The sequence below is a fragment of the Labrus bergylta genome, chromosome 19, assembly GCF_963930695.1.
Source record: "Labrus bergylta chromosome 19, fLabBer1.1, whole genome shotgun sequence".
Lineage (NCBI taxonomy): Eukaryota > Metazoa > Chordata > Actinopteri > Labriformes > Labridae > Labrus > Labrus bergylta.
The window spans coordinates 4,272,437-4,298,185 of record NC_089213.1 but is presented as its reverse complement, the minus strand read 5'-3'; the positions used below and the strand labels follow the sequence as shown (position 1 = coordinate 4,298,185).

Genomic DNA, 25,749 nt, shown 5'->3' with positions numbered 1-25,749 from the left:
CACTCTGACATCTCTCCATTAGTGTGTGTCCATGTGTGTGTATATTTTGTACTTGTACCTCCTGTTTTTAATTGTATTTATCTAATCGATTGTGCTGCTGCAACGCCAGAATTTCCCCTCAGAGGATCAATAAAGTATTATCTTATCTTATCTTATCTTATCCCATTGTATTATTTCCTACCTGTTGATTTAAACCAACGGGCACGCGCCGCGCCTCGAGCTCAGCTGACATGACGTTCACCCAGAATTCTGCGTGCGCGCGCACTGAAACATCAAGGAAGAGGATGCGGCTCGGTGAGTGAAGCTGCGTTTACTCACCACGAAGTCACATTAAATCCTAACTTATGTGTCGTGTTTCGCCACGGTTATGGGGTTGTCTCACGGCGTTGCTGTGTTAGCGTTGATTTTAAACCGGTGACACCGTGTTTCAGCGTGTTCTTACCGGTTCTTCCTCACGACTCAAACCGAAAGAAACGATGTGATCGACCGTGAAACTTTGCGGTGTGGGTGCGAAGTTGTCAGCGGTTGAAAACGGTTGCCCGGTAGCCGGTGGGAAATGAAGTTTATTTAAATGTATGCAGACGAGCTAACGATAGATAAACAGCTTACAGTGACAACACTCTGAAATGGTGTAAACACGTGAAGAAGAAAAGAGAAGCCGATATCTGTGCTGGAAAGTGATATCAGTGCTGTAGTGTGACACAGGAGAGTCTGATGACGTCATTTATCAACTGTGATGGGTTAAAGGTCAGCAGAGGGGAAACCCAGGGGCTTAAGTTTGGTAAACAGTGGTATTAAGACTGAGACACAAAGTCCTGATAAACTAAAAATGTTGTTTTGTCAGAGGACAAACATTCACTGTTGTCCAACAAATCTACAAAAGATGATCAAGCTTCTGTTGGGTCAGTGGGAAACCTTTTCATGTTTGGCATCAGTGGCTCTTTCTTCTAGGCCTGCTGGTTTTTATGGAGAAAGTTAAAGGCACGGGGCGGCAAGCTGCAAAGTGAGTGTGTTTATGTATGGCTCAAAATAAGAAATTGCAGGCTGCCTCAGAGGGCATAACAGCGCATATCTAAGGTCGCCCATAAGGGAGGGGGGGGGGGATTGAAGGGGGAAAGCTCCCTGGGGCAGAATCATTTATAGGGCGGGTCCATGGAGGTTAGCAAAACAAAAACATGGTCCATCCTAATTTTAAGCAACACTCACCAAATTGTATTTTATACCTAAGTACTTACCATTACCCCTCAAAGCAATAAAACACATTTTATTTACCCTTGCTTCAGTAAAATGTAGCCTGTTTCTAAATGTAACACCCCCCTCTTCCTTAAAATGATGTGAGCCTGTTTCTAAATGTAACAACCCCCCCTTCCTTAAAATGATGTGAGCCTTTTTTTTTGTAAAGTCACTGATGAAAGCGGTCCCAGTGAACTTAACTGTTGTGCCAGTTATGTTGCAATCAATATAGCCATTCCATGACCTGCACGGCGTTAGGATGCCAAAAAAAAAGAAAGAAGAGGGCGCTAACAGTAGGCCTACTGATTGAATTTGCTCATGCTGATTTTACCCTGCGAGGGCCCGTTCACTGGGCCTTTCAGGAGCCCTGCAATGTCTCCGGGCTGGCCTGTACTTGGCACCCATTTAACTTAAGATCCACCGTAAAAGAAAACAAACTTCCCCCAATTAGGTCTTTAAAAGGGAAGAACTAGGAAACACCTCAGAAATATCTACAGTGGAGGATCACTGCCAGAAAGGAAATGTTTGTACATAAATGTGAAAGCAGAGTTAACAAATCAGGTTGGTTTTAAATATTTTATTATGATTGCACCTTTTTGGCACTAAAAGCCAAAACACAATGATAACTTAGCCTTGATGATATCATTATCCTCTTAGGTATAATTATGAGATAGAAGGTCGTATTGATGAAGTTTAAGTCGTCATAATAACATTTTTATCATCTGTGACTTTTTTATGTCATGAATTTCCAAATGGTAACTTTCAACATATTCTTATGACCAACAAACAGTCACTCTTTGATCCTCCTAACAAGAACTGTGTGTGCCTGGTTTAGCTTGTTCCTCTGTATTAAAGGCCTCCATTGTTGTCCAAAATTACATGGACAAAATTACATCTGAGAGCCACATTGTTGCACTTATAACCCTCTAAAAGTGCTGTTTTTACAGCTGATTGGCTAATATTTGCAATTAAAAATAACAAGTTTGCCCGGCAGATATGAAAATCTTTACCGTGACATCGGGAACTGTTGTTATATCATTTACATCTTTTTTTTAGGCAGCAGCAGGCTTAGTCACTGTCTCTCAAAGACAGTCAGGGAAGTATGGATTGAAGAGAGTATATTAGCATGTTGTTGCTCTGCATCTTTTCAGGAGATTTGACGATGACGACGGTGTTTTGTGTCAGATAATCATCTATAATGACATGACATAAAGAAGATGCTCAAATATTGTGTCCAAGATATTGTCGGACATATGACATTTTACAACCGTATAGCTCTGGTGGACAACCATGTTCAATTCAACCCAATCAGGTCTTCAGCATTTTTGTAACAATATCATGATGTGTATTAGGACTACAAATATTATTTAAAATGCATTAAAGACAAAACAAATCAGTTCAAAGTGAAATTACTAAATAAAATACAGAGATTATTGCATTAAGTTAATGTAAAAAAAACAATCCAAGCAGAAGAGATTAATCTGGTTGATCTTGTTTATACTGTTGAAATACAGTTACAGAGCCATACAAGGAATTAAAACTACAAAGAATAATCCTTTCTGATAGGGTTTCCTGGGACTGAGTTTTATCTGTGGTCAGTTAGAGCTTCAGCAAGTATTGATTTAGCTGAAGTTATGTCCTCTGTGTTGATGTTTGAGGTTTTACTTGTGTTGGACATGTGTCAATACTGCAAGAAAGCCTCCAGTGTTGTTTGTAAACATGAGCTAACAGCTACAGCAACGCCTTGTCCTGGCTTCACTTTCTCTTCCAGGCTGTGTATGTGTGCTTACAGCTACTGTGACTCAGAGGAGAGCTTTTCCCCTTTAAGTATAAATATTTTATTTTTATATGACACACACACATTGCACAATGTCTCTGCTGAATACAAAAATATTCACAAAATGTACATTTTCAGTCTGTCAGTGGAAAAAGAGAGAAGACTCTTGCTGAATAGGTTTTCAATATTTCAGCAATCTAGGAAGAGATATGTTTGAGAAAGACATGCAATCCTTTTTGTTTGTGTGTTTGTATTGATTAAAAAAGAAGAACAGATCTAGTTCTTTCTCTCCATCTGGACTTATTGTCTGGAGTATTGTTTTTATATATTCATGTCTAGTATTTCATGTGTTGCAGTCAGCTCATCTAAGAGGCCTGGTTTTATCCTCAGACTGTACTTAGACTTCAACCCTTGACCAAACAGATAACAAGAGGATTATCAATCAAAGCAGGAGATGATGTCATTAGGGGATTCTTGTTTACCATGAGATGGTTTCTGTTCTTTAACATTTTCAGAGCTCATCACATGTCTGCAGTGTCGAGCTATAAAGGAAGTTAAAGAACACTCTGCTCCTCTCTCCTGTTCTCTCCCAGACTCAGATATGGATTACAAGCTTGTGTTCGCTGCCCTGGAGACAGTATGTGTAGACAATATTTCTATTCTGGGTGGGCCTTCTGATTTGCCGTACGGCTCTGTTGCCACCCGCCTGGTGAAGTGTATGAAAGAAATTCAGGAGCATGGTCGAGTCCTGGAGCCTGTGGTCGCCGGCTTCACAGCCGTCTACCACCATTATGACTTTGACGAACAAACGCCTGGGAATGGCTACCGCACACTCGTCAAGGTAAGAATGATTCAACTGCCTGGATGTGTTGTTTCATCACTGCTGATTTTACAGTTACACTTTAGATTATAGTTATAAAGACATAAAATCCAATTTTTAACAGAAAAAAAGAAAATATTTGTTCATTATAAGAAAGTGTGGTTAGAATTGAACTGTTGGACAAAAATAACTTCACTGTTTTATGTATAGGTTGAAATATGTTTCATGTTGGAGAAGGTCAGCCATCTTATTATTATTATTTTTTGGTCTTTTAGGGAGCACTCACACTTAACAATCCATACCATGCCTATGCAAGCTTCACCCTTAAAGTCCAGTTTGTTTGACTAGTGTGAGTGCTCCAATCCATGCTCAAGCACGGTACAACACCTTGGCCCTGGCATGCTTGGAAGGTGCGCTTCGGCACGGTACAGTTCATGCACGGGTGCACAACTTGGACAGCCTTCATTATGGAGAAATCCCAGAGTGTTATCGCTGTATCTGATTAAAAATGACTGAAAATAAATCACAAAGTCAGTAAAGTAGCTGTCATGTTCTTTGTGTTGTTCTCTAATGTGCTGACCCAGATTGACGGCGCCCCCTTTTTCTTTTCTTTTCTTTTTTTTGAGTCAGTCTGTCTTGTAAACTAAGCACGCTTCATGATAACATAAAGCCATGCATGTGTTGTATTACGACGTTATGTACAAGAGGTAACCATGCTCAGGTCCGGTTAGTCCTGGAGCAGTGTGAGTGCAGACCAAGGGGGGGACAGTCGTGCTAAATCAGGGTACAGGCCAACTGGGCCTAGTGTGACTGCGACCTTATAGTTGCCGTGTTTACTCCAAATATGTTCCTCTTTCTCTTTTCCTCAGGTCTTGCAGTCTTGTCTTATGCACATCATTCACAAAGGCCGTTACATCGCCTCAAACTACAACAATGCCTTCTTCAGGGCGGACCACAATGCCTCTGAGATGGAAGCGTACTGCAATGCTCTTTGCCAGCTGCGCGCCCTGCTCCACCTCGCCCAGCGTCTGATCAACGATAACGCTTATGGACAGCTGAACTCCTTCCAGGACGGAGACCTGAGCAAAAGGTTTGTGCAGGAGTACAGCTCCATGCACAAAGCCTGTTTCTATGGCCGCTGCCTCGGCTTCCAGGTCAGTTATCGAACACTGACTTACTCCTCAACTGTTGCTTCTGATTTTGTCACATTTTTAGATCATAGGAGTTTGTTTTCTGAAGTTTGATCCAGTAACTTATGAGAAACCAGACTATTGATTACCTTGGAAGCTTGTTGAGCAACCTCCATCCAGTCCCAAAATGTGTTCAAACATAGTAACCAATTAAGTTTTGTTTGAAAATGTTACATGCAACTTTATTTTAAGTATTACCTTCTTTTATGAACTGTCAGTTGTTTTGTTTTTGTTTTTCTCTATTTCACAGTACGCGCCGGCTCTGCGTCCATTCTTACAGACAATTGTCATAAGCATGGTGTCATATGGAGAGACGTATGGTAAACAGCAGTCTGGTTTGGGTAAGTCTTATATTTTGTACCTGTTGTGTGAGGTACCTGTTGTGTCCTTCTCAGGTGTGTTCATGTTTTAAATCATTCCTCCTTTTCCAGGCACGGCAGCTCTTTCACTTCTCACATCAGGGAAGTACGTCATTGATCCAGAGCTTCGAGGGGCAGAGTTTGAACGCATTACACAAAACCTGGACATGCAGTTCTGGAAGTCTTTCTGGAACATCACAGAGTCCAACCTTTTAACAGTAGGTAGCGTTAATTATTCTTGAAGTGGCTCTAAGGTGAACTGAAGTGTTGTTTTAATGTTTAAGCAGCTCAATACCCTGCTTCTCTCTCTTTACAGGGCTTCAGCAGAATAGCATCCATCCCAGTGCAGGTGAACTTCACCATGACTGTGCCTCCTGTAACTCTGAGCCTCCCGCTGGCCTCAGACCCCAGCCTTACAGCCACTGTGTCACCTCCATTAGCCCACTGGGGCCCCGGGCCAGTCCACATGCGTCTCATCTCCTATGAGATTCGAGAAGGACAGGTAAGGCTTCAATATCAAGTGTGAAACTGTTCAATCAGCTGATCAGTTATCTCAGGGATATAATAGGAAGATAATACAAATAAATTGAGGATGATCCCAGCCAAGTAACACCTTGTCAGTTAAATGGAAAATTAAATTCAGTTCAACCGTAAAAACACCGTAAAGATAAAAACACTCAAAAAACTCAGGGGTTGGGGGCTCAGGAGGCAAGACATGGCGTAAAAAAAAGCTGAGTAATCCAAGATGGCAGACAAAGCTACGGCCACTAATGACAGTTTTTGTCTTCATATCAATGGCACATATAATTGGACATATTAAAGGTATCAAATAAATGATGAATATGAGAAATTGAAAATTGAGAAATTGATTGAAAGTATACTGACCTTTTGTATTAAGTGGTGGTGGTCAAGCATTGTCTAAAAAAAATAAGAACAAACTTGACAAGTTGTTAAACTAGGTTGCAAGATAACTGAGGAAACACGTGCAGTATTTCTTACCTGACAGACCGGTACACTCTGTACTTAGTGCCTAAGATAACAGCAGACCCACTGCACCCTCTTCTGTCTGAGTGTGTACTCTTGGCCTCATGACGACTAAAAGAGTCATCACATCCTGTGAACAACAGAGCATTCAGCTGCTCAACAAGCTCTGATACAGTATGAACTTGGAATCTGCACTTTATTGAACTTGCTGTTTGAAATCCCTTACATGTAATCACGTGATGCTTTAATAATGTGCTGTCCTGTATGGTCGTTTATGCTCTCAGTGCGAGGCAGATTCCCCATAGGGTGGATAAAGGTTTCATTCTTTTCAGTCATTCGTTCATCTTCAATACAAAAAGAAAGGATTGAAAATATTTTTTTTATGTTGAAATCTATCATAAACAAGAAGTATATACTGAAAATATGTCCATCGGTGGAAGAAAATCATTTTCTTTTATAGAACTGGTCCCCTGGTCTTAATTGGTCTTAATTAGTAATTTCTTAATATCTTACTTTATAGGACAGTGAAGAGCTGCTGGCTTTGTCTCGTAGCGATCCTCCTCCCATCACTGCGTCCCAACTCCCCTGGGTGCAGAAGCAACCGCTCTCCCCTTGGCTTATCCTACACATCCATGGAGGTGGCTTTGTGGCTCAGACCTCCAAATCCCACGAGGTAACGTACAGAGGGCTGGTGTAAGCATGCTGGAGTTACTACTTATCTGTAGTGGAGTTCTTATTTCTCCTATGATTAATACAACCACTAATACTCTTCATTCTTTCATGATAATGGAAATTATATTATTTAACACCAGAGATTTCAGTCCTACAAAGATGTTCATGGTCCTGAAAAGCATCACAGATATTTACTTGTTCCACCTCTTCATGATACAGAACTATCTCCGGACGTGGTCGAAGGAGCTGAAAGTTCCTATCCTGTCTGTGGATTATTCTCTGTCACCTGAAGCACCTTTCCCCAGAGCTCTGGAGGAATGTTTTTACGCCTACTGCTGGGCTCTGAAAAACTGTCATCTGCTGGGTAGGTGCATGAAACTACACTCAGACAGCACAAGAAGGGGATTACAAGAATTTAAACCTAACCAAAAACAGTTGTGGTTTCATGTTACTGTATGTTGGTGACAGTGTTTCACCAGTATTGACATTTTACCTACAGTAGGTTGTTTGTAAATATCAGGAGTCCTCTAAAATTATTTGTTATAATGCTTCTGATGGACCCAATTCCTAAAATTTAAGAGGGAATTTAGTTTGTATTCAAGCAACTGAGAATTTATAATTATAATATGATAGCAAAATGTTCTTAAGCAAAATGCTGATGTGCATTATGTGCCAATATAGTCACACAAGTAAACAGATGGCTGTCTTTGTGAGTCACCAGAGGAGAATCTGTACATGTGATGTCCATGTTCCCTTTCGATCACACATGTACACGGTGTACTAGACACTGTGATGTTACTCGTTGTTCAGGCGGAGAGGCACGTGGTAAGTGTCAATTGAACCTAAGCATGTTCAGAAAAAGTGAAATGCACATAGATAGGATTAAAGTTGTATTATTAATATGTAGATTGCGTTTTTGGATATCATGTAGTCTATAAATTAACCATAACAAATAGTCAACATCTTCCTTTGTTTCCCAGCTGGCCGTGCAGAATATAAATCCTTTAAATGTACAACGATTAAACATAAATCTGTCCTTGTTTCTCAGGCTCAACGGCAGAGCGTGTGTGTCTGGCAGGTGACAGCGCTGGAGGGAACCTCTGCATCACTTTGTCCATGAAGGCAATGTCCTGCGGCATCCGAGTTCCCGACGGCATTATGGCCGCCTACCCCGCCACCTTGCTCACCACAGATGCCTCGCCCTCCCGCCTGCTCACGCTCATCGATACGCTGCTGCCTCTAGGTGTTCTTGCGAAGTGCATCAATGCCTATGCAGGTATGCTGGTGCACAGTTTGTGTGTGTGTGTGACGTTAGATTTTGTTTTTCCACGCCTCATTTAACACAAGAGAACACTCCGGCGCCACTTCATATGACAACACAATCCAAGAGGGGGATTTATGTATGAGCTGTGGGAGGGGGGAAAAAGTCAACAATAGAAAATAAAAAAAAGCTGCTTTAAATATTTAGTTTTTATGTTATTTATCTTGAATCATCATCATTTTGGGAATACCTAGTTTGCTTCAGGTTTGGCTGTTAATCGAGATATGAATCATCGCCACATACGGTAAACAATCGAAAGCTTGTGTGAAGCATGTTCTTGCTCTGTCTGGTTTTAAAGCCGTTTTAAATGAAGAATGTTGTTCAATGATATTCAAGGAGAAAATAGAAAGTCCTTAGACATTAAACTCTTCAATGTGAATGCAACAATGTGAGTATTGATTGCAGCTTGTTGCCATGTCAACTGTGTACAGCAGCAGAAACCAATAACAAGGATTTATTAACTAGCTCCCCTAAAAGACACGAAAGTAGATGTTTTCAGCGGCTCCTGAGTTTAAATTTTTTATTATATCCTTTTCCAAGTTTGCGTTTTAGCCACCAGTGTTTCGCTATCTATACCTATTCAGGCAGTAAATTATTATTTGCTCTTGTGACTTGAAAAACGTCCCCAACCTACAACAAACAGAACTAGTAAAACGTACTGATAGATAGTTTAAAACATTCGACATATTGTAAATGTTATCTCTAACTTTCAGTCATCTTAGTAACACACAATGAAGTGGAGCTGAGGCCGGCCTTTAGCCTCCTAGTCTGTCAGTCAACTCAGCCACAACCCTAACTGTGCATAACTCTGACAGATGAGTTATAAAGAATTCTCCACCCAGTTTATTGTGTACCAAAAAAGAAATGAGCTATACAGATCATAACCATTTTTTGAAACGGGCTGTAAACATGTTTATTTTTCTGCTGTCAAGCCTGGCATTTAACATGGGTGCTAATGGGACTTCCAGGGCTTTTGCAGCCAGCCCCAAGTGGACATTCAAGGAACTGCATTTTGTTGCACTTATGCATCTGCTTCATTTTTCATCACCAGAGTTTTTAATTCACCAGCCCTCGCCTAATGTATGTCCTGTTATCTTCCCCCTAGGTACAGACTGTCAGACGGTGCAGCCTGCAGTGGAGAGCAGCAGTCTGAGCGCTCTGGGTAGAGAAACCGTCGTGCTGCTCAGCGATCTCACCCAGGGAGCCTCCAACTGGATCCAGTCTTTCCTGGACCCTGGGCGGACTTCAGGTGGAACACGTTCTCTGTCGTCTTCACAGAGGAGGCTCCAAAACAACGCTCACAGCTCCAAACAAAACTGTGCAGATCACGTAGAGTATCCAGAGGGCTTTCAGCCGCTGCGATCAGAATGCCTGGCTTTCGTTCACCCTACGTCCTGCCCCGTCATCAAGAACCCGTTTGTATCACCTCTGCTCGCTCCAAACAACCTGCTCAGAGGGCTGCCGCCTGTTCACATAGTGGTGAGAGAGGGGAGATGAACTGAGGGATGCCGAGGGTGGATATAGTTTCTTCTAACAAACAAACAATTCTCAAAACCTCCAGGAAAATGTAACGTCTTGAATTAATTTATTTTCAGCATGTAAATTTGAGAGTTTTGGTTTAGGTAGCTTCAATTTCAACATTTTGGAACTCTTCTAGAGCTAGGCTGATAAAAATGCCAGGTTGATATTGGATCATTTTATTTATTAGCTCATCTGCATATGTTGGCCGATAAATTGCAAAGAATTGCAGCACAGAATTACTTTTTTTGACCATTTGGGAACAGTGTTTTCTAAACATAGTTTGATCCCCAGAGGTCACTGACAAGTTGTAATTTTAGCTGCAAAATGACTCAGTGCTGCTCAGTACATCTGAGTCACAATTAAAAACAAAACAAAAATGACCATATCAAGATTGTCTTCGGATCTAATCTGTTTATGTTCAAAAGTATGACTGACTTGTATTTTGTCATCAGGTTTTTGAATTCCAAAATATCAGCGACAGTATCTATGTACCCACAAATCCAGAAGGTTTTCCAGCTCATGGTGTTTGTTTTTTCAGTCCTTGTCTCCTAATTCCTCCATGTCTCCTCTCAGGCCTCTGCCCTGGATGCCTTGCTGGATGACTCTGTGATGTTTGCCAAGAAGCTGCGGGACATGGGCCAGCCTGTGAGTCTCACGGTGGTGGAGGACCTTCCTCACGGCTTCCTCAGCCTTACACAGCTCTCCAAGGAGACGGAGGCCGCTTCGGGGATCTGTTTAGAGCAAATGAGGAAGATTTTTCAGCAAGAAAACCCAACGCCTTCCCTTCACAGACGGACTAATATGCAAGAGACTTCCATGAGTACCAATCATTCAGGATGAGGCAGGCATAGGATGGATGAGAAAGAGATGTTCTGTGATGCAAAGGGAGAGATGCAATAAATTAAGGAAAAGGAAAAAAAAAGTCAGAGGGAATTATGAGGATTCAACAAAGACTGTAAAACCGCGGGACGCTTAGGGAGGCTGCACTTGAAAACTATAACGCACAACATTCACCTTCAGCAGCAGTCATCGAAAAAACTTCACCATAACCAGCTCTAACATGACTCACAAATGAAAGATTTTGGTATTTTTCTACCTATAAATACAACACAAAACCCAGTGAAATGTACATTGATGGTATACAGACCATAACCAGCCCATGCAGTCAAATCTTAACTGATGCACAGTATGTCAGTGGTGGGAGCTGTGGTGCCTTAAATTCAAAGCGATGCTGTATTTGAGTCATACATGGAGAAAAGCTTTGCATACATCAACAGACTGACCAAGAGCAAAGGTTTACTTTTATAGGAATATAAGCTGATGCACTGTATTATTGTTGTTTTATTTAGTATTAATCTATAACTTGGCTTTGCCAGTTTGTCATTTGTTTACAATACATTGATAAGTAGGCCTTTACCTTCTGTTTACCAGCAGTATGTAAATGTTGATGTTAAAGTATCTTGTAATACTGTACATTAATTATGAGCTTTTCTTAATGTAACTATTTATCACTGTTATATTTTAAGCCTGAATTAAATAAAAACAGAAGTGTGTCACCTCATCTTTTAGCACAGTTCACACTTCCTACCCCAACATTAATAAAAACCAAGGTTTTGATTTAACAGATAAATCCTGTGCATTTCACATCCCAGACTCACGGGGGCTCTTGGATCCCCATTAGGAGACAAAACTGGCTGAGAGCAGGGATGATGATCAAAGTGTCTCTTTTGAAAGACAATCTTCCATGGCCTTTGACCCTGAAGGTTCAAACCCCTCTACAGGCAGTATAGATCTACATTTCCTGTTTACAAAATATTAACTATTTCATTGTGTTTGAGATTTTTTCTCTATTTAATTTCTCTGTAGTGAACAATCCATTGGCACACTCATGACATTTACTTTAGTTTTGTAATCCATCAAAGTCAACATTAAGACTTGATTTTATTTGTTAGGAGAATTCGTGTGCTGTCCTTTTTAGTAGAGGAACTTGGGCCCCTAAAAGTTGAGAGACCCCTACACGAGGTAGAACAAAGCACAACCATATTTTTTCATAACTTAAACATGTCTAGTTTATGAAACGGATGGTTGTATAAAAATATTTTACTGCAAAATAACTTTTTTCGGATGTTTTATGCATCTTACCAAAAAACGAAAATAGGTCAAATTAGGGCTTCTCCAAAAGAGACAGCTCTAACCTTATCACATGTATCTCTGGGAATCAGAATCAGAATTTCACCAATGTTAGATAGGATGTTCACAGATAGTTATTAGTTACAATTACGCAAAGTTTTTATCAATACCATTTTCAATTTTTGAATTTTTCACACTTAAACACACATGTAGTTCAGGCAGAAATTGAAAATTGAAACAAAAATTCAAAAGGTATGTATATCAAAGTCTGTCATTTTTTAAGTAAGGACACCAAACATTAAAACATGTCATTTGTATCTTCTTTAGATTGTTATCTCAACATAAAAGAAAGTTATTTGACTTTTCACTTGACCCTATGCTGTCACCAGCCCCTAACAGGTAACTAGTGCAGCCAGGATTTCAGGGCGACCTGGTACAATGGGGCTCTATGGACGTGCATGTGGGAGGAGGTGGCCACAAACAATAGATTAAGACTTAACAACAAGACACAATATAATTGTATTCTGTAATATATATATATAATTAAACATTTTATAGTTATTCCTAATACACTTTGTCTCATGTTTTCTAGCTTACATGTGATTTATATGATGACACTCAGAGTCAACCGGTCACCTATGACATTGTTTCTATTTCATTGTAAAAAATTAAAGACTTGTCTTGCCATCAGTTGTGAAATATTAATGAACTAAAAAAACAGTAACCACGAGTGACAGCAGGTGGCAGCAGCGCGGTGAGCGTCACATGTAATAAACATGAGCGAGACGCCGAGGAAGAGGAGACGAAGAAGAAGGCGACCATGTTGATTTAAAGGAATAAGAAACACAATAGAGGCGATTAATTTCAAGTAAAATTCAGTTATTGAAGCGAATTATAAAGAAAGTAGACAAAACGCTGCACCCTGAGCATCCCTTGTATAATAACTAAAGAAACTAAGGTAGGTTTTCGGTGGCGTGGACGCGTTTAGTTTCGTTTAAAAACATCGAGGACTTGTTGTGAGCTGTTAGCTTAGCATGTAGCTTAGCATGTAGCTCACGTTAGCTGGTGGAGTTATTTGTGCTAAATTAGCCTTGATGCTAACGAGCTTGCTAATTGTGCCGTGCAGCGTTTACGACGAAATTATAAAGGACCCGAATTTAAAACGCGTTCGACTCGATTGTCGTCAATAAAAAACAGGTTTGTGATCTTGTTTCGTTAATAAAAGTCCGTTAGAAAAACGAAAAGCGAATATTTTCAACGGCTTAGCGGCTAGCTGCGAGCTAACACTGATTCTGCCTGACGTTTCTATACAAACGCAGCTTCAGGCTAAAGTCGTGTTATTGATTTATTAAACCAACACGACTCAAATATAACAAAACTCAAGTGCTTATTTTAAATTTAATCACCATACATGTTTTTTAAACCAAGAAAAAAAAGATAAATGTTGAATTTAATGTAGAAAACAGACAGTTTGAAGCTTGTTTTAGTGAATTAACTGAAATCCTAGTTTTAACTTCTTTAATTAAATATTTATTATTTAATTGTTATGAGATGTGTTACTACCAGAGTTAAGGTTTTGACTGTGGGATAATGTTTGGTTAATATTGGCTGTTAGTGCCTCAATAATCAGGTTCACCTGGATGGAAAAAATGCAATCAAGGATTTAACATCAAAAAATAATTATTAAAAAAACATATTTATTCTAAAATGTTTAAACTTTCTGTCACGTTTCTTTCCTTCAGTTTTCACAGACTTTGTTGATGTTGAATATAAATTTAAAAACGAGTTTAATTTATCTGGTAAAAGTAAAATTTTATTTTTTTATTTAACTGATGTACATATGTTTGATTTTTAACAAATATGTTTTTATTTTTAATAATTATATTCCCGTCTCCTGTTTCCTGTTTTTCTTGAGCTGCTGAAATGCAAAAATTTCCTCCATGGGGTATCAATAAAGTTTATCTTTATCTTTAATTTTTCACCAATATGATTTTTATTCACAAGTTAATTGGACCGATTAAGCAATGCAATGTAAGACTTCACAATTGTAATGACTCTCTTTGTTGTTTGCAATTTTAAACTAAATGCAGTTAAATTAGAACTTTTTTTTGCTCTTTAAATTGATTAGAAATCTGGAACAGCAGATTAAGAAATACTCAAAAAAATTAAAATACTAGTAATTGCTCGTATAGGTCGATATAAATACTCTTTGCATCTACGAAAACACAATCAGGAAATGTACTACAATTTAGAATCCGAGTGATTTTTCCGCTGCTCTTGGTGAATGCTTTAACGTTTTGGCTGTTCTTTGTTTTTTATTTGTTTGTTTTTTTGTTTGCTTTAGGAGACAAGTTTTGAGTTTTTGGCTGATTTAGCAGAAGCGGAGGGTTTTTCACGGCCACACTCACACAGTTCACACCCCGACCTGAAGACCTGTGGTGACGGGGAGAGAGGGTCGAACACCTGGAAGAGAAAGGAAACACACACTGAGGACTAAAAAGGGGTGGAAAGCTTTTGGCTTTGGACTAGATAACACCCCTTGTATGATTACGGATTTCAGGATCAAGGTTTTTTTTTCTCGTGTGAACTGACCTATATCCACGCAGTGGAACTCAGCAGAGAGCATTACAGACTATATGATTTTGGGGAAATACCTGTACAAAGTTGGACACCCTATTTCTTCAAGGACAGGGATATTGAGCAACTCTTATGGACTCAAAGTGAAAACAGGAAATATTGTTCACTTTAGGAACAGAAGTTTGAGTATTGAAATAAGATTATATTGAAGAAGCTTTCCCCAAGTTCAATTGCCTTAGTTGTTCTATTTCAGGACTTAACCGCTTTGATACTTGTTCACATATAATTTTTCTATACTGTGGACAAGTATATTCATGCATATAAATGCAAATTTCTCTTCATTTCGAAGAGCTCTTGTGTAAAAACATTTTTTTTTGGTGTTGTTGTTCCTGTACGTCAGTCACTCTGTGACGGGACCGAACTGCACGTACATGTGTATATGTAAATACTACCAATTGACTCCTGTCGTAAAAGCTTTGGACTTAAAAATAATAGAGAATATTGTTTGTTAATGCTTTATTAAACTTTTTTACTTTGAAGAGAATTTTTAAAAAGAAAAACCTAAGAGGCAAAAATCTAAGACTTTGAAGAGAGAAAAAAGAAAAGAGGAAAAATGGCAACTGCCAGAACAGAAAACGTTGGTCCGGTCGTCATGGGACTGAACAAGCAGAACGGACAGCTCAGAGGACAGACCAAACCAGCTCCAGTCCAGCCAGCATCCACAACTCAAGGAAAGGCTTTGGGATCAGCCCAGATAGCAGGTGCTGCCCTTCAGGACGGAGGAGGAGGAGGAGGAGGAGGAGGAGGAGGCATCAAGTTTGGAGACGACTGGAAAAAGAGCCTAAAGCTCCCACCCAAAGACTGTAGGGTCAAAACCTCAGTAAGTCACGCAGATTATCTGACTTGAGAATTAAACTTCTTCTCGACTGTTGTTCTAACACTTTATGTCGCCTGTAGGATGTGACGTCCACCAAGGGAAATGAATTTGAAGATTACTGTCTCAAAAGAGAACTCCTGATGGGCATCTTTGAGATGGGTTGGGAGAAACCTTCCCCTATCCAGGTTTGTGTGCATTTGGTTGAATTTAGGGTACATACTTTGCATCTTTTTTTTGTGTGTTAGCCTTTTTCTTTGTATTTCTGCAGTGTGTGGGTTATCTTGTTTGTTTTTTAGAAAGTTATTGCTATATTGTAGCCTTGGCTGTTTGGCCTTGTGTAGAAGCGTAGCTGCTGAATCAAATCAAGGACATTGCGTTTTCATGGTTTCTGTCTTTTGGAGTTTTATAAAGAAAATCTACCTTTTTTTTCTTTTTTTTTTTTTTCTTTTTTGGCTCATACCAGTGACTTCACCACTCCTTAAATCATCTTCAAGGCCTTTTTGCTTTGTTTTTGATATTCAAGGTGTAAAGGTGTCTTTAATTATCTGGTGTTGTAAGAAAGAAAATAAATATATTTTAAATTTAAGCTAGGGAGGAATTTGTTGGCTCAACTAGACCCCCCCTCCCCCCAGATGAGGCAGATGAGCCGTGTGTTTTACACATTTCTGGGAGGAGATGTTTCCTGGTTCTGACAGGAAAGAAAAAAAGATGCAGTGACTTGGTTGTCAAGATTCTTCTGTGATAATGCATAATGATAACTGGAAAGTAAAGGGAGGGGTCTTAGTCTTTTCCTGAGGTTCTTGTTTAATTTAAAAAAAATCTTTAGATGTATTTCAAAGGTCTTAAAAGTCACTAAAATGTGTAGATACTGTTCATAACTCAGGGCCAGTGTTTTAAGTGTATTCTTTCTACCATGACTTACACAAACCTTTTAGAGTCAAACATGTGGAATAAAGACTCAAACATTTTATCCTACACTAAAACAAGTGGTTAAATGTTGAAATCATAGTGTTTATGATGTAGTTTGAAAAGGACAGTAAATTGACAAAGTAAAACTACTGATGATATTATTTTGGTCCCCACAGGAGGAGAGTATTCCCATCGCCCTGTCTGGACGGGACATTCTGGCTCGGGCTAAGAACGGAACGGGGAAAAGTGGAGCCTATCTCATCCCACTGCTGGAGAGAATAGACCTGAAAAAGGACCACATACAGGGTGAGGCCCCACCTCAAGTTTCAAACTGTTCCCTTCTTCATGGAGGCATTCTCTCTCTTGTCCTTCATGCTGTACCATTAGCTTCATATTTGTCTATTCTTCCTCTGTGCATAAATGTTAACTTAATTATTTTATGCTTTCAAGGCTAGGAAAATTTCCCCGTTGGACAAAAAATACATTATGCAGTATTTATTTTACAGATGCAGTAATGTAGGCAAAAATCGTTTTGTATTTGACATGAAGCAATGTCATTATCAGTGACGCAGTCGAGACAAAAAGGGAAAGTAGGTGTTATGAAAAACGGATTTGAGAGTCTAGAAACTTTTGAAAGAGCTTGAATTATATTCAAAATAAACTTTTAGAACCCTTTTTATCTTCCCAATCTACCTCCCCTGTTCCCCTCACAGGTTCCCATCTCATTTTTCTCCACTCTATAAACTGAATCGTCTTGTTAGTTCCACCATCTTTCACCATCCAATACATTTTGTAACAGTGGTTACATTGCTCCGCTTTATTCCACAGCACTCGTCATGGTTCCCACCCGTGAGCTGGCACTGCAGGTGAGCCAGATCTCCATCCAGATCAGCAAACACCTGGGAGGAGTCAAAGTCATGGCGACCACAGGGGGTACCAACCTGCGAGATGACATCATGCGTCTGGATGAAATCGGTAAGAATCTCACAAACGCACAATATCAGGAATTTATATTTTCTATTCTTGTTGAGAAACAGGTCTGTGTGTGTGTGTGTGTGTGTGTGTGTGTGTAAATTATAACAACAAATAGTCTATTAATCTGGATTGTTAAAGGAGAGTTTAGGTTGAGGTACAAACCAAATTGAATGCAAGAAAAAAATGATATATCAATGTTTATAACCTTTTTATTTAATTGTAACCGTCTCCTGTTTTCCACATCAGTGCATGTGGTCATCGCCACGCCTGGTAGGATCCTGGACTTGATAAAAAAAGGAGTGGCAAAAGTGGACAGGGTCCAGATGATGGTGATGGATGAGGTAATCATGAATTGTGATCAACAACAACGAAATAAATGATCTAATTCTCGATCAGTTTTTCTGACAAATCCGTCTCCTTCCATGATCGTTAAAATCTTCATGTGAAACCGCGTGTTTCCTCTCAGGCGGACAAGCTGCTGTCTCAGGACTTTGTGGTGCTCATCGAGGATATCATCAGCTTCCTGGCCAAAAACAGGCAGATCCTTCTCTACTCTGCAACCTTCCCCATCAGCGTGCAGAAGTTCATGGTGAGTCGCCGGCTAATTGCTGCATCGCTCAGCCAACTCTGATGGCTCTCGGCCACTTGGCACCTCTTGGCTCGCACTGCAGACCAAGCTGTTCTTACGCTGCACCCTGATCTGTGTTTGTGTCGGTTGTTATGAATGCTGTTCTTTTTTTCGTCTGGAGCAACTCGGACAACAGGGGCAAGAATCTCGTTGTTTGGAGTCCCTAAAAATTCTATAAATGTTCTTTTAGAAGCAGTCATGCAAACAGACTTTGATGTACACATTGATTCTTTTAAATCAGCCAAATCACCAAAAACACTCTTAGTGAGTGTGTCTTCTATACCATCGCGACTCATTCCAGATTTTATGGTTTTGGTTAAACAACGTTGTACTTTCTTATCCATTCTTAAAACGTTTTGCTTTTCTGTCTACACTTTCTCAACTCTTTACCCCTGTGTCGTCTCTGCAGGCCAAGCACCTTCAGAAACCCTATGAGATAAACCTGATGGAGGAGCTGACTCTGAAGGGCATTACTCAGTACTACGCCTACGTCACAGAGAGGCAGAAAGTCCACTGCCTCAACACGCTGTTCTCCAGGGTAACCGACCAACTCTGCATTCACGCTGCCCATGCTTTTAAACTGCAGTCACACACTCTAGAAATGTTCAGAAGCCGTAGCATTTTGTTAATATCGGAAAACAAACGTGCATGTTTGCAAGTTTTCATGGCTGCATCTCAAGTTTGAATTCTTTCTGCTGTAAATCTTTCCCAAATCAGTCACTTAAGAGTTTTTATCAGAAGCAGTAAAAAGGACACAAGGTTGATGTAATGGTAATGGTTTCTTTTCATTCTCTCTCTCTTCCTCACAGCTTCAGATCAACCAGTCTATCATCTTCTGTAACTCCACTCAGAGGGTGGAGCTCTTAGCCAAGAAGATCACTCAGCTGGGCTACTCCTGCTTCTACATCCACGCCAAGATGATGCAGGTGAGGGAGGCACAGCTGAGAGAACATTTTTGCGACATTTAAAATGGGATTCTAGCCTGTTCGATATATTCTTATGACTGTGATGTCCTGGTAGCTGATTTGAATAAGACACATGACACACAAATTGTTGGCTCTACCCAGCAAAGGCCGTAATCCTCCCGTTTGTTTCCTGTAACATCTGATATCAGAGTTAGAGTTAGATAAACTTAAACTCCACATTTTATGTCAATTACTTGATATTAAATGTGCAAGAGATATTGAAGGACAAATTAGATGTCTCTGGATCTCTGGGCACTCCTGGAGGTTGAGGGATCTTGAGTGGTGTGAAGTAGCTAGAGCTCTTTTTGAAACATTTTGCGTCTTTATTTTGTTCCCAGGAGTACAGAAACCGCGTGTTTCATGACTTCAGAAATGGGCTGTGCAGGAATCTGGTCTGCACTGGTGAGTTTCTGTTTTTTTAACTTTAAAACTAGCTGTCCATCTGGATTAGAGAAAGGTATAATCTTAAATTTCCGTGTCTTCTTACAGATCTCTTCACCAGAGGTATCGACATCCAGGCTGTCAATGTGGTCATCAACTTCGACTTCCCTAAGAATGCTGAGACTTACCTCCATCGTATCGGAAGATCAGGTACGTTGTTCGACCCTAAAAGTAATAAACGGATTCAGTTTAAACGTGTCACATCGCAGAGGGGCGAGGTTAGATTTGTTGGGCTTCAAAAGGCCTTTTCAGAAACCAGTGGGTGATGTCATTGAGACTGCTGTTTGTCCGTGTGTTATACAGTCCATGTATATGTAGAAACGAGATAACGAGAGATAGAGAAGATGAACAAGGTAGCAGCTGTTTTGTAAAACGATGACTATCCTGCATCACTTCTTTATTTACCGTGTCCTGTCACTCTCAGGGAGGTTTGGTCACCTGGGCTTGGCCATCAACCTGATCACATCAGAGGACCGCTTCAACCTGAAGTCCATCGAGGACCAGCTGGTGACCGACATCAAGCCCATTCCCAGCAGCATCGACAAGAGCCTCTACGTGGCCGAGTTCCACTCGTCCGGAGCGGACTGCGACGTGGAGGAGGTGGAGGAGAAACCAGGACGCCAACAGGACAGCACCTAAAACAAGGCAAGACGCTGGTAGATGACGACTTTTGCAAAAACAAAAAGATGAGACCCGTCTTCCTAATCTGAAGTTCTGTCTTCTTTTAGGACTTTGGGACACACCGGGCTTTTGCACAGACATCGGCGCTTGCACACAGGCTTCAGGCAACTCTTCACTTTTACATTTCTCACTCGTTTTCAGAGCCTGTCAAATTAATTCATAGGCTGTTTTTATTTTCAAACATTTCCTTGCGCTAATCCTCAGCGAGAGCTGCTTCATTCTTTGTTGTTAAAAATTCAGAAAATGTAACTTTATTGTTTTGCACCAAACTCAGAGAGGACCGTGTATCCTGCTAATGAGCTCAGTGTATCTTGGTGAGACGGCAGTTCAGTCGGTATCGAAGCTGTTTTGAAGCGGTCATCCTTGGAGACAGTTTTTCTTTGCCAGCAGAAACGTTGGTCTATTTTTTAACGTTACAATGGTGCACCTCCACCAGCCATCATTCTGTCCACGTACACTGTTGTCGTCACTTAAGTGCCTTAATAACTCCTATGTGCACTCATCCATTCATCACCTGCTGTCGTCCACAAGCAGCAGGGAACGAGCACAAATAAAATGAATTTATTATAAACCCAAGTTTATTTAAACATCCATTATGCAAGGGATAAAGACAACGCACACCTTTTCATCTCTCCTGATGAGAGGTGTGCAGAAACACGGCTCGTAATCCTTTAACCATCCTGAATGTGAACGTTTCTTTTTTAATGTGAACGTTGCAATAAAAAAAGGGCAGCTTTATTTGAATACTGCGTGACTGTTTTTCCCCTTTCGCTATGAATAAAACATGAGCAGAGTTAATATGAGAACATCGCTAAAGACACACTCCCCCCCCCCCCCCCCCGCTCCCCCTCATACTGATTCATGGATGTTAGCCTGCAGACGGCCTCATGCTGTTACACTATGGCTGTTGCTGGTGAGTTAGCCTGCACACAGCTGCGGTCTGGAGGTTATTGAACATACAAAAAAAATAAAAAATCACATCGGGCTGGTGAAAATGGAGAAATGATCAACTGCTCATGCTGGTAAATGAAAATCTAGTTTCGTCTCCTGCACGCTGCGGGAATAATGCAACCAAGACGGCTTCCGGGCAGCTTTGATGGCTTTGATTTGCCTTTACTGAGAGGTGATAGCACGTCCACGGAGTTAATGTTCTTTGTTGTCATTGGTGCAAAACAATAGATTTAATTTTGTCTTTTTTTTCCTTCTTACACCGCTTCGCATTCAGTTATTTTGTGGAAATTCAAATCAATTAATTACTGGAGCAAAAAAAAAAAACACATTTCTTTTGAATCCCCATCATTACAAAGTTGAAGTTGGTGAATGTATTTGTTGCCATTGTGAACGGCCCAGTGGTTGAAAGCCAAGCTCTTAAGCATATTTGTATTGCTGCTGTTGCATGTCTCCCCCTCAGGCTTCATCTTTCATGATGTGTTCAAGGGACCCCAGGGTGACAACACCTGCCTGGTAGAGAAAGAACCACACTGACTTTCAATGTTACTCCACTTAAAGAGGGTGGAGTCTTTCTGCAGCAGCAGCGATACCATTTATCCCCCTTTTTGTTCCTTTCCCCCCCCAGCACAGCTTTTTTTTTTCTTTTTTTTTAAAAATATATATAACCGAAGTGAGGGTTATGTTTTGTGAGGGGCGGGCTCTGTGTTTTGAAAAGCAAAATTGTAGCATCTTTGAACAGGCAGCTGTGACTTCTTTATTTTGTCCTCCCCTTACAGAGCGTCAGTGACGATACAAAAACAAAAGAAGACATAAAAAAAGAAAGTATTTTTGCTTTTTAAGATGTATTTTTTTGACGTCGAGTGAGGCGGTTTAAAGGGGGTGGGGGGTCGGGCTGTGAGGCTTCAGCACTGGGAAACTTCTGGAGGTGCGCTCTTTGCATCTTGAATCTTTTCCTTCTCTCTGGTACTTAAAGAAAAGCTCTGTCTCAAGTCCAAACTACACACAACACAACAGACGTTCTGCTTCAGGATTTAAGTGCCAGAGAGAGAGCGTCGACTAAACCAGGAGAGAGTTTCTGAAAAGAGTTGAAGCACCGAGATCTTCTCCAACCTGTTCCATGTTTGTGTGACGGATGATGGATTTTCTTTTTTTTTTTCAGCAACTCGCTCCATTTTCCACTCGGGCAATCTTTATACGAGGTGTTCTGAATCATTTTGAGGAAACAGAATTGTAAATGATTCGTTGTTTACACTCGTCGTTTACAATTATAAACCAAGCAACAACAAAAAGAAAATACTTTGCTTCACGGGCGGGACGAGGATGTGGTATTTTATTTCCTTTTTTCTTTTCATGAAAAAGAATTTTCAGGATTTACATCGAAGCAAAACCAAAAAAGGAGAATGTACGAGTGTGTGTGAGAGAGAGCGAGACGTGTGTGTGTGAGTGAGTGTGTGAGAGAGACAAACAAGTGACTGTTTGAACAAGGTGTGTGTGTGTGTGTGTTTGAGAGTGAAAGAGTTTGAGAGTTGTTTAAAGCTGTGAGAGGATTTTTGTTTTAACAATCATTACATTTACATGCAGCTCCAACTAAACCCAATCTTATCAACTCTATCCCATAATGTCTTCACAGTTAATTAGTTTGAGGAAATAAGTAATTTATGAAACCAATTAAATATTCATGTTTAAGAGGCTTACATTCCCGCTTCCTGCACATGAATATATTTAGTTTCCTGACGGTCTTTTAGGACTCCATCTTGGCCTTTTGAGAGAAACTGACCATTTGTGGACCAGACAACTCGTCCACTTTGTAAGGTCATGAAGACAGATTCCCCTCGTTGCATTTTGGGGATAAACAGATCATCTTTGGGAACTAAGACATGACAGGAGTATGGAGGTTCATCTTTTTACTGTGTGACGGCCGGTGATTTGGAAACAGAGACAGTATTATAAGTCAAACTGTCCCGTTAAGTTAGCAGCTGCATGTACGCGTAATAAGGTCAATGTTCTGTTTTCATGTGCAGACTCGTCTTGTTTCTGTCGACGACGTATGATGTCTTATGTATCATGTTGTTTGAATGTTTACAGTGTCAGGGATGTGTGTTTTTCTTTTCTGTCCCCCCTCTCTTCTTTCTGGATTCTACATTTGTTCTTCTAAGTCTCATTTCTTCAACACAAAGTTCTCCCTTATCATCTTTTTGTTTGTTTTAGTCGGTGGTTTATATCCCCGATTACATCCCAGACAGTCCTGTCATGATCTCCTTTGTGACCCAAAAAAACAGAGAATCCTTTTTTTAGAGCTGATCCTGTCCAAGAATTTGAAATAATAATTTTGTATTTTTTCATTTAACAAAAGAAAATCTCCTTGCATTTGTCACCAACTAAAAATAAGAAATCTGCCAGATGACTTCTCGCTGCTGTCGGCTTTCTTTGTTGCTTCAGACGCATATTAAACTTCACATCAAAGCGACAGCAGAGATCTTACAAGGTACCGAACACCTTGTTAGGAACCATTTGATCGTAAACCCCAGAAATAGTTGTTGCTTCCTGAAAGCTTTTAGGGGATGAGTTTGTCAATCTTGCAGTTGCAGTCGTTCATCTGAGGTCACAAAGGAGGTCATGATGGATGCAGTTCTGAATGTCGAATGATTGGGCTGTTTTTTGTTATTGTGTGTGTGTGTGTGTGTGTGTTTGTTTGTGTGTGTGTGTGTGTGTGTGTGTACTCTGGCCTGTAGAGGCAGGTGGAGTGCTAACGGGGGGTGGGGGGGTTATTTGTCAAAATCTGTTGAAGGAAAAAAAAAAAGGTTAAAAATTTGATAACGGTGAGGATTTGGGTAAAAAAAAAAAAAAAAAAGTGCAAATTCTAAATTGGAGGAAATAAAAAAAGTAACACCTTAACTTAAACTAGTAATACCGGCTGAGCTGCCCCTTCTATCTCTACTGTGCAAAGCGAAATCAAATTGGGCTTCTTAATTCGCCGCACTGATGTAGACTCACCCACGCTCTAAAGCTAGAAGTCGAACTCGGCAGAATTGAAGCCGTAAGCTGAGACTAAGTCAAAGCAGTATTTTCCCTGAGGCGACATGGAAAGAAACAAAGCGGTGTTAAGACTCTTGGAGTGGCTTTCAAGTGTTTTTAATTTGTTTCTATGTGGCTGGAGAGAGTTACAACAGTATTTTTTTTACAACGAGGACAATAAGGAGTGGAAATATTCTTCACCGGCTTGCAGAAGCGTCAATCCTTCATACACGTTATTGCTGTTTTTATTCCAAGAAACAATCCTGCTGTCTTTTTATTTTGATGTGGTCACTCCTCTTTATTGAGTTTCTCGGGTGCCTCAGTGTTCCCAATTCTCCAAAAATCCAACGTTCACCCATGTTTGACATCACGTGCATCGTTATGGACGTAGCTGTAAAAGACTCAAACCAGCTTGTTTTGGATGTGAGTGTCTTTTCCTCCCTCAACATACCATGATTTTCTTTTGGTTCCGTTAGAGTGAAGGTCATTTATGATTGGGTAAAACTGCAAAAAAACAAAATGTCACTCTTACATTCTTTTATGTTTTAAATGCTTTTTGTTTTTTTTATTTCATTACGAAATGCATTGAAGAGATGCGAGGTATCTTGTGTTCATCACTCTGTCCTCTACTGTTGTAACTTGAAATACATGCAGGGGTTATACAATTGAATAAATTGGACTTAAATTTACGCTGCCTGGTGTCCTCTATTACACATCAGTCCACCTTTTTATGAACATTTATCCGGTCACATCAGTCATTACCTGAACACACAAGTATCCAAATAATTGAGTTTTAAGGACAACATCTGTTTCTTTATTACTGAAATGTGTGACAGGCCATCGGTAGCTTCGTACCGTGGCTGAGAAGTGCAAAGCAAAATTACAAATGTGAGACAAATTTACATTTTGAAAAACCTTTTTACATTTTTAGAAAACAAAACCAAAACACTTACACCAAGGAAAAAAAACATTTACGTTTTATAAAACAAATTTACAAACGACAGAATCTTAACATGTACAAAATGTCAGAAGTGGACCCAGAAGTGATCGAGTGAGTCATTTTGTTTTGTTTTGTCGCGGTACGTTCGCTTTGCCTCAAGATTCTGCCGTTTGTAAATTTGTTTGGTGACTGAGGTGATAAAAGTGTTTCACATCTTGTAAATTTGTTAAGTGTTTTTGGTTTTGTAATTTTGTTTCATAAAATGTAAATTTGTCTCACATTTTGTAAAAGTGTTTAACACTTTGTAATTTTGCTTTGCACTTTGCAGCCACCGTAGCTTTGAGACTTTATATGTTTTATGTCTTTACAATGGAGTTGAATTTATTTATTTAATCGGCACGATGCAATTTAACTTTCAACACAGAACGTTAACGTGATGTGCTGCACAGAGTTTACAGATATTGCTAATTTCCAACTCTTGTCCCTAGTTTGGCTTTTGGGTAAACAGTAAGAATGGAGTACCTGTACACTAGTAGTAAACTCTGTTATACTCACGCTTGTGTAAACATTATAACACTCATCACAAGTTTGCACACAAAGTCATTAAATATAATTATCTTTTTTTATTTATATTTATCATAAACTATATTTTAAAAGTGTTGTTACTTGTTGCTGTTGCCCCTCAACCCAACATTTGACCTTGAAGAAATCCCATAGTAACAGTTTACGTCCCCCGTTGTGCTTTTCACCAGCGAAATTCTCCGCCAATTAGAAACCTCAGAA

General features: G+C 40.0%; 2 protein-coding genes across 2 annotated transcripts; both read left to right on the top strand.

Annotated features, from left to right (window-relative positions):
• The first annotated feature begins 249 nt into the window (after positions 1–249).
• lipea (lipase, hormone-sensitive a) lies at positions 250–11,438 on the top strand. The gene is made up of 11 exons (XM_020642302.3): positions 250–294; positions 3,604–3,851; positions 4,700–4,984; positions 5,271–5,361; positions 5,452–5,597; positions 5,696–5,881; positions 6,884–7,036; positions 7,255–7,399; positions 8,084–8,311; positions 9,462–9,835; positions 10,451–11,438. Exons 1-11 carry the CDS (start codon positions 285–287, stop codon positions 10,715–10,717), a joined length of 2,133 nt encoding a protein of 710 aa, XP_020497958.2. The 5' UTR covers positions 250–284; the 3' UTR covers positions 10,718–11,438.
• A 1,358-nt stretch (positions 11,439–12,796) lies between these two features.
• On the top strand, positions 12,797–24,715 carry LOC109990211 (probable ATP-dependent RNA helicase ddx6). Its single transcript, XM_020642245.3, has 13 exons — positions 12,797–12,965; positions 14,352–15,464; positions 15,542–15,646; positions 16,547–16,676; positions 17,199–17,345; positions 17,592–17,686; positions 17,812–17,934; positions 18,383–18,511; positions 18,783–18,899; positions 19,277–19,340; positions 19,428–19,529; positions 19,804–20,024; positions 20,108–24,715. The coding sequence occupies exons 2-12, from the start codon at positions 15,198–15,200 to the stop codon at positions 20,016–20,018; spliced, it is 1,494 nt and encodes a 497-aa protein (XP_020497901.2). The 5' UTR covers positions 12,797–12,965; positions 14,352–15,197; the 3' UTR covers positions 20,019–20,024; positions 20,108–24,715.
• The last annotated feature ends 1,034 nt before the right edge of the window (positions 24,716–25,749 follow it).

What these genes read in the sequence shown, in the direction of transcription:
- LOC109990211 (XM_020642245.3), top strand. Translation starts at nt 15,198, where the DNA reads ATGGCAACTGCCAGAACAGAAAACGTTGGTCCGGTCGTCATGGGACTG. An exon ending in GAAAAAGGACCACATACAGG is followed by an intron (nt 16,677 to 17,198) that starts GTGAGGCCCCAC and finishes TTTATTCCACAG; the next exon opens with CACTCGTCATGGTTCCCACC. An exon ending in CATGCGTCTGGATGAAATCG is followed by an intron (nt 17,346 to 17,591) that starts GTAAGAATCTCA and finishes TTTCCACATCAG; the next exon opens with TGCATGTGGTCATCGCCACG.
- lipea (XM_020642302.3), top strand. An exon ending in GCCGCTGCCTCGGCTTCCAG is followed by an intron (nt 4,985 to 5,270) that starts GTCAGTTATCGA and finishes TCTATTTCACAG; the next exon opens with TACGCGCCGGCTCTGCGTCC. An exon ending in TGCCGCCTGTTCACATAGTG is followed by an intron (nt 9,836 to 10,450) that starts GTGAGAGAGGGG and finishes GTCTCCTCTCAG; the next exon opens with GCCTCTGCCCTGGATGCCTT.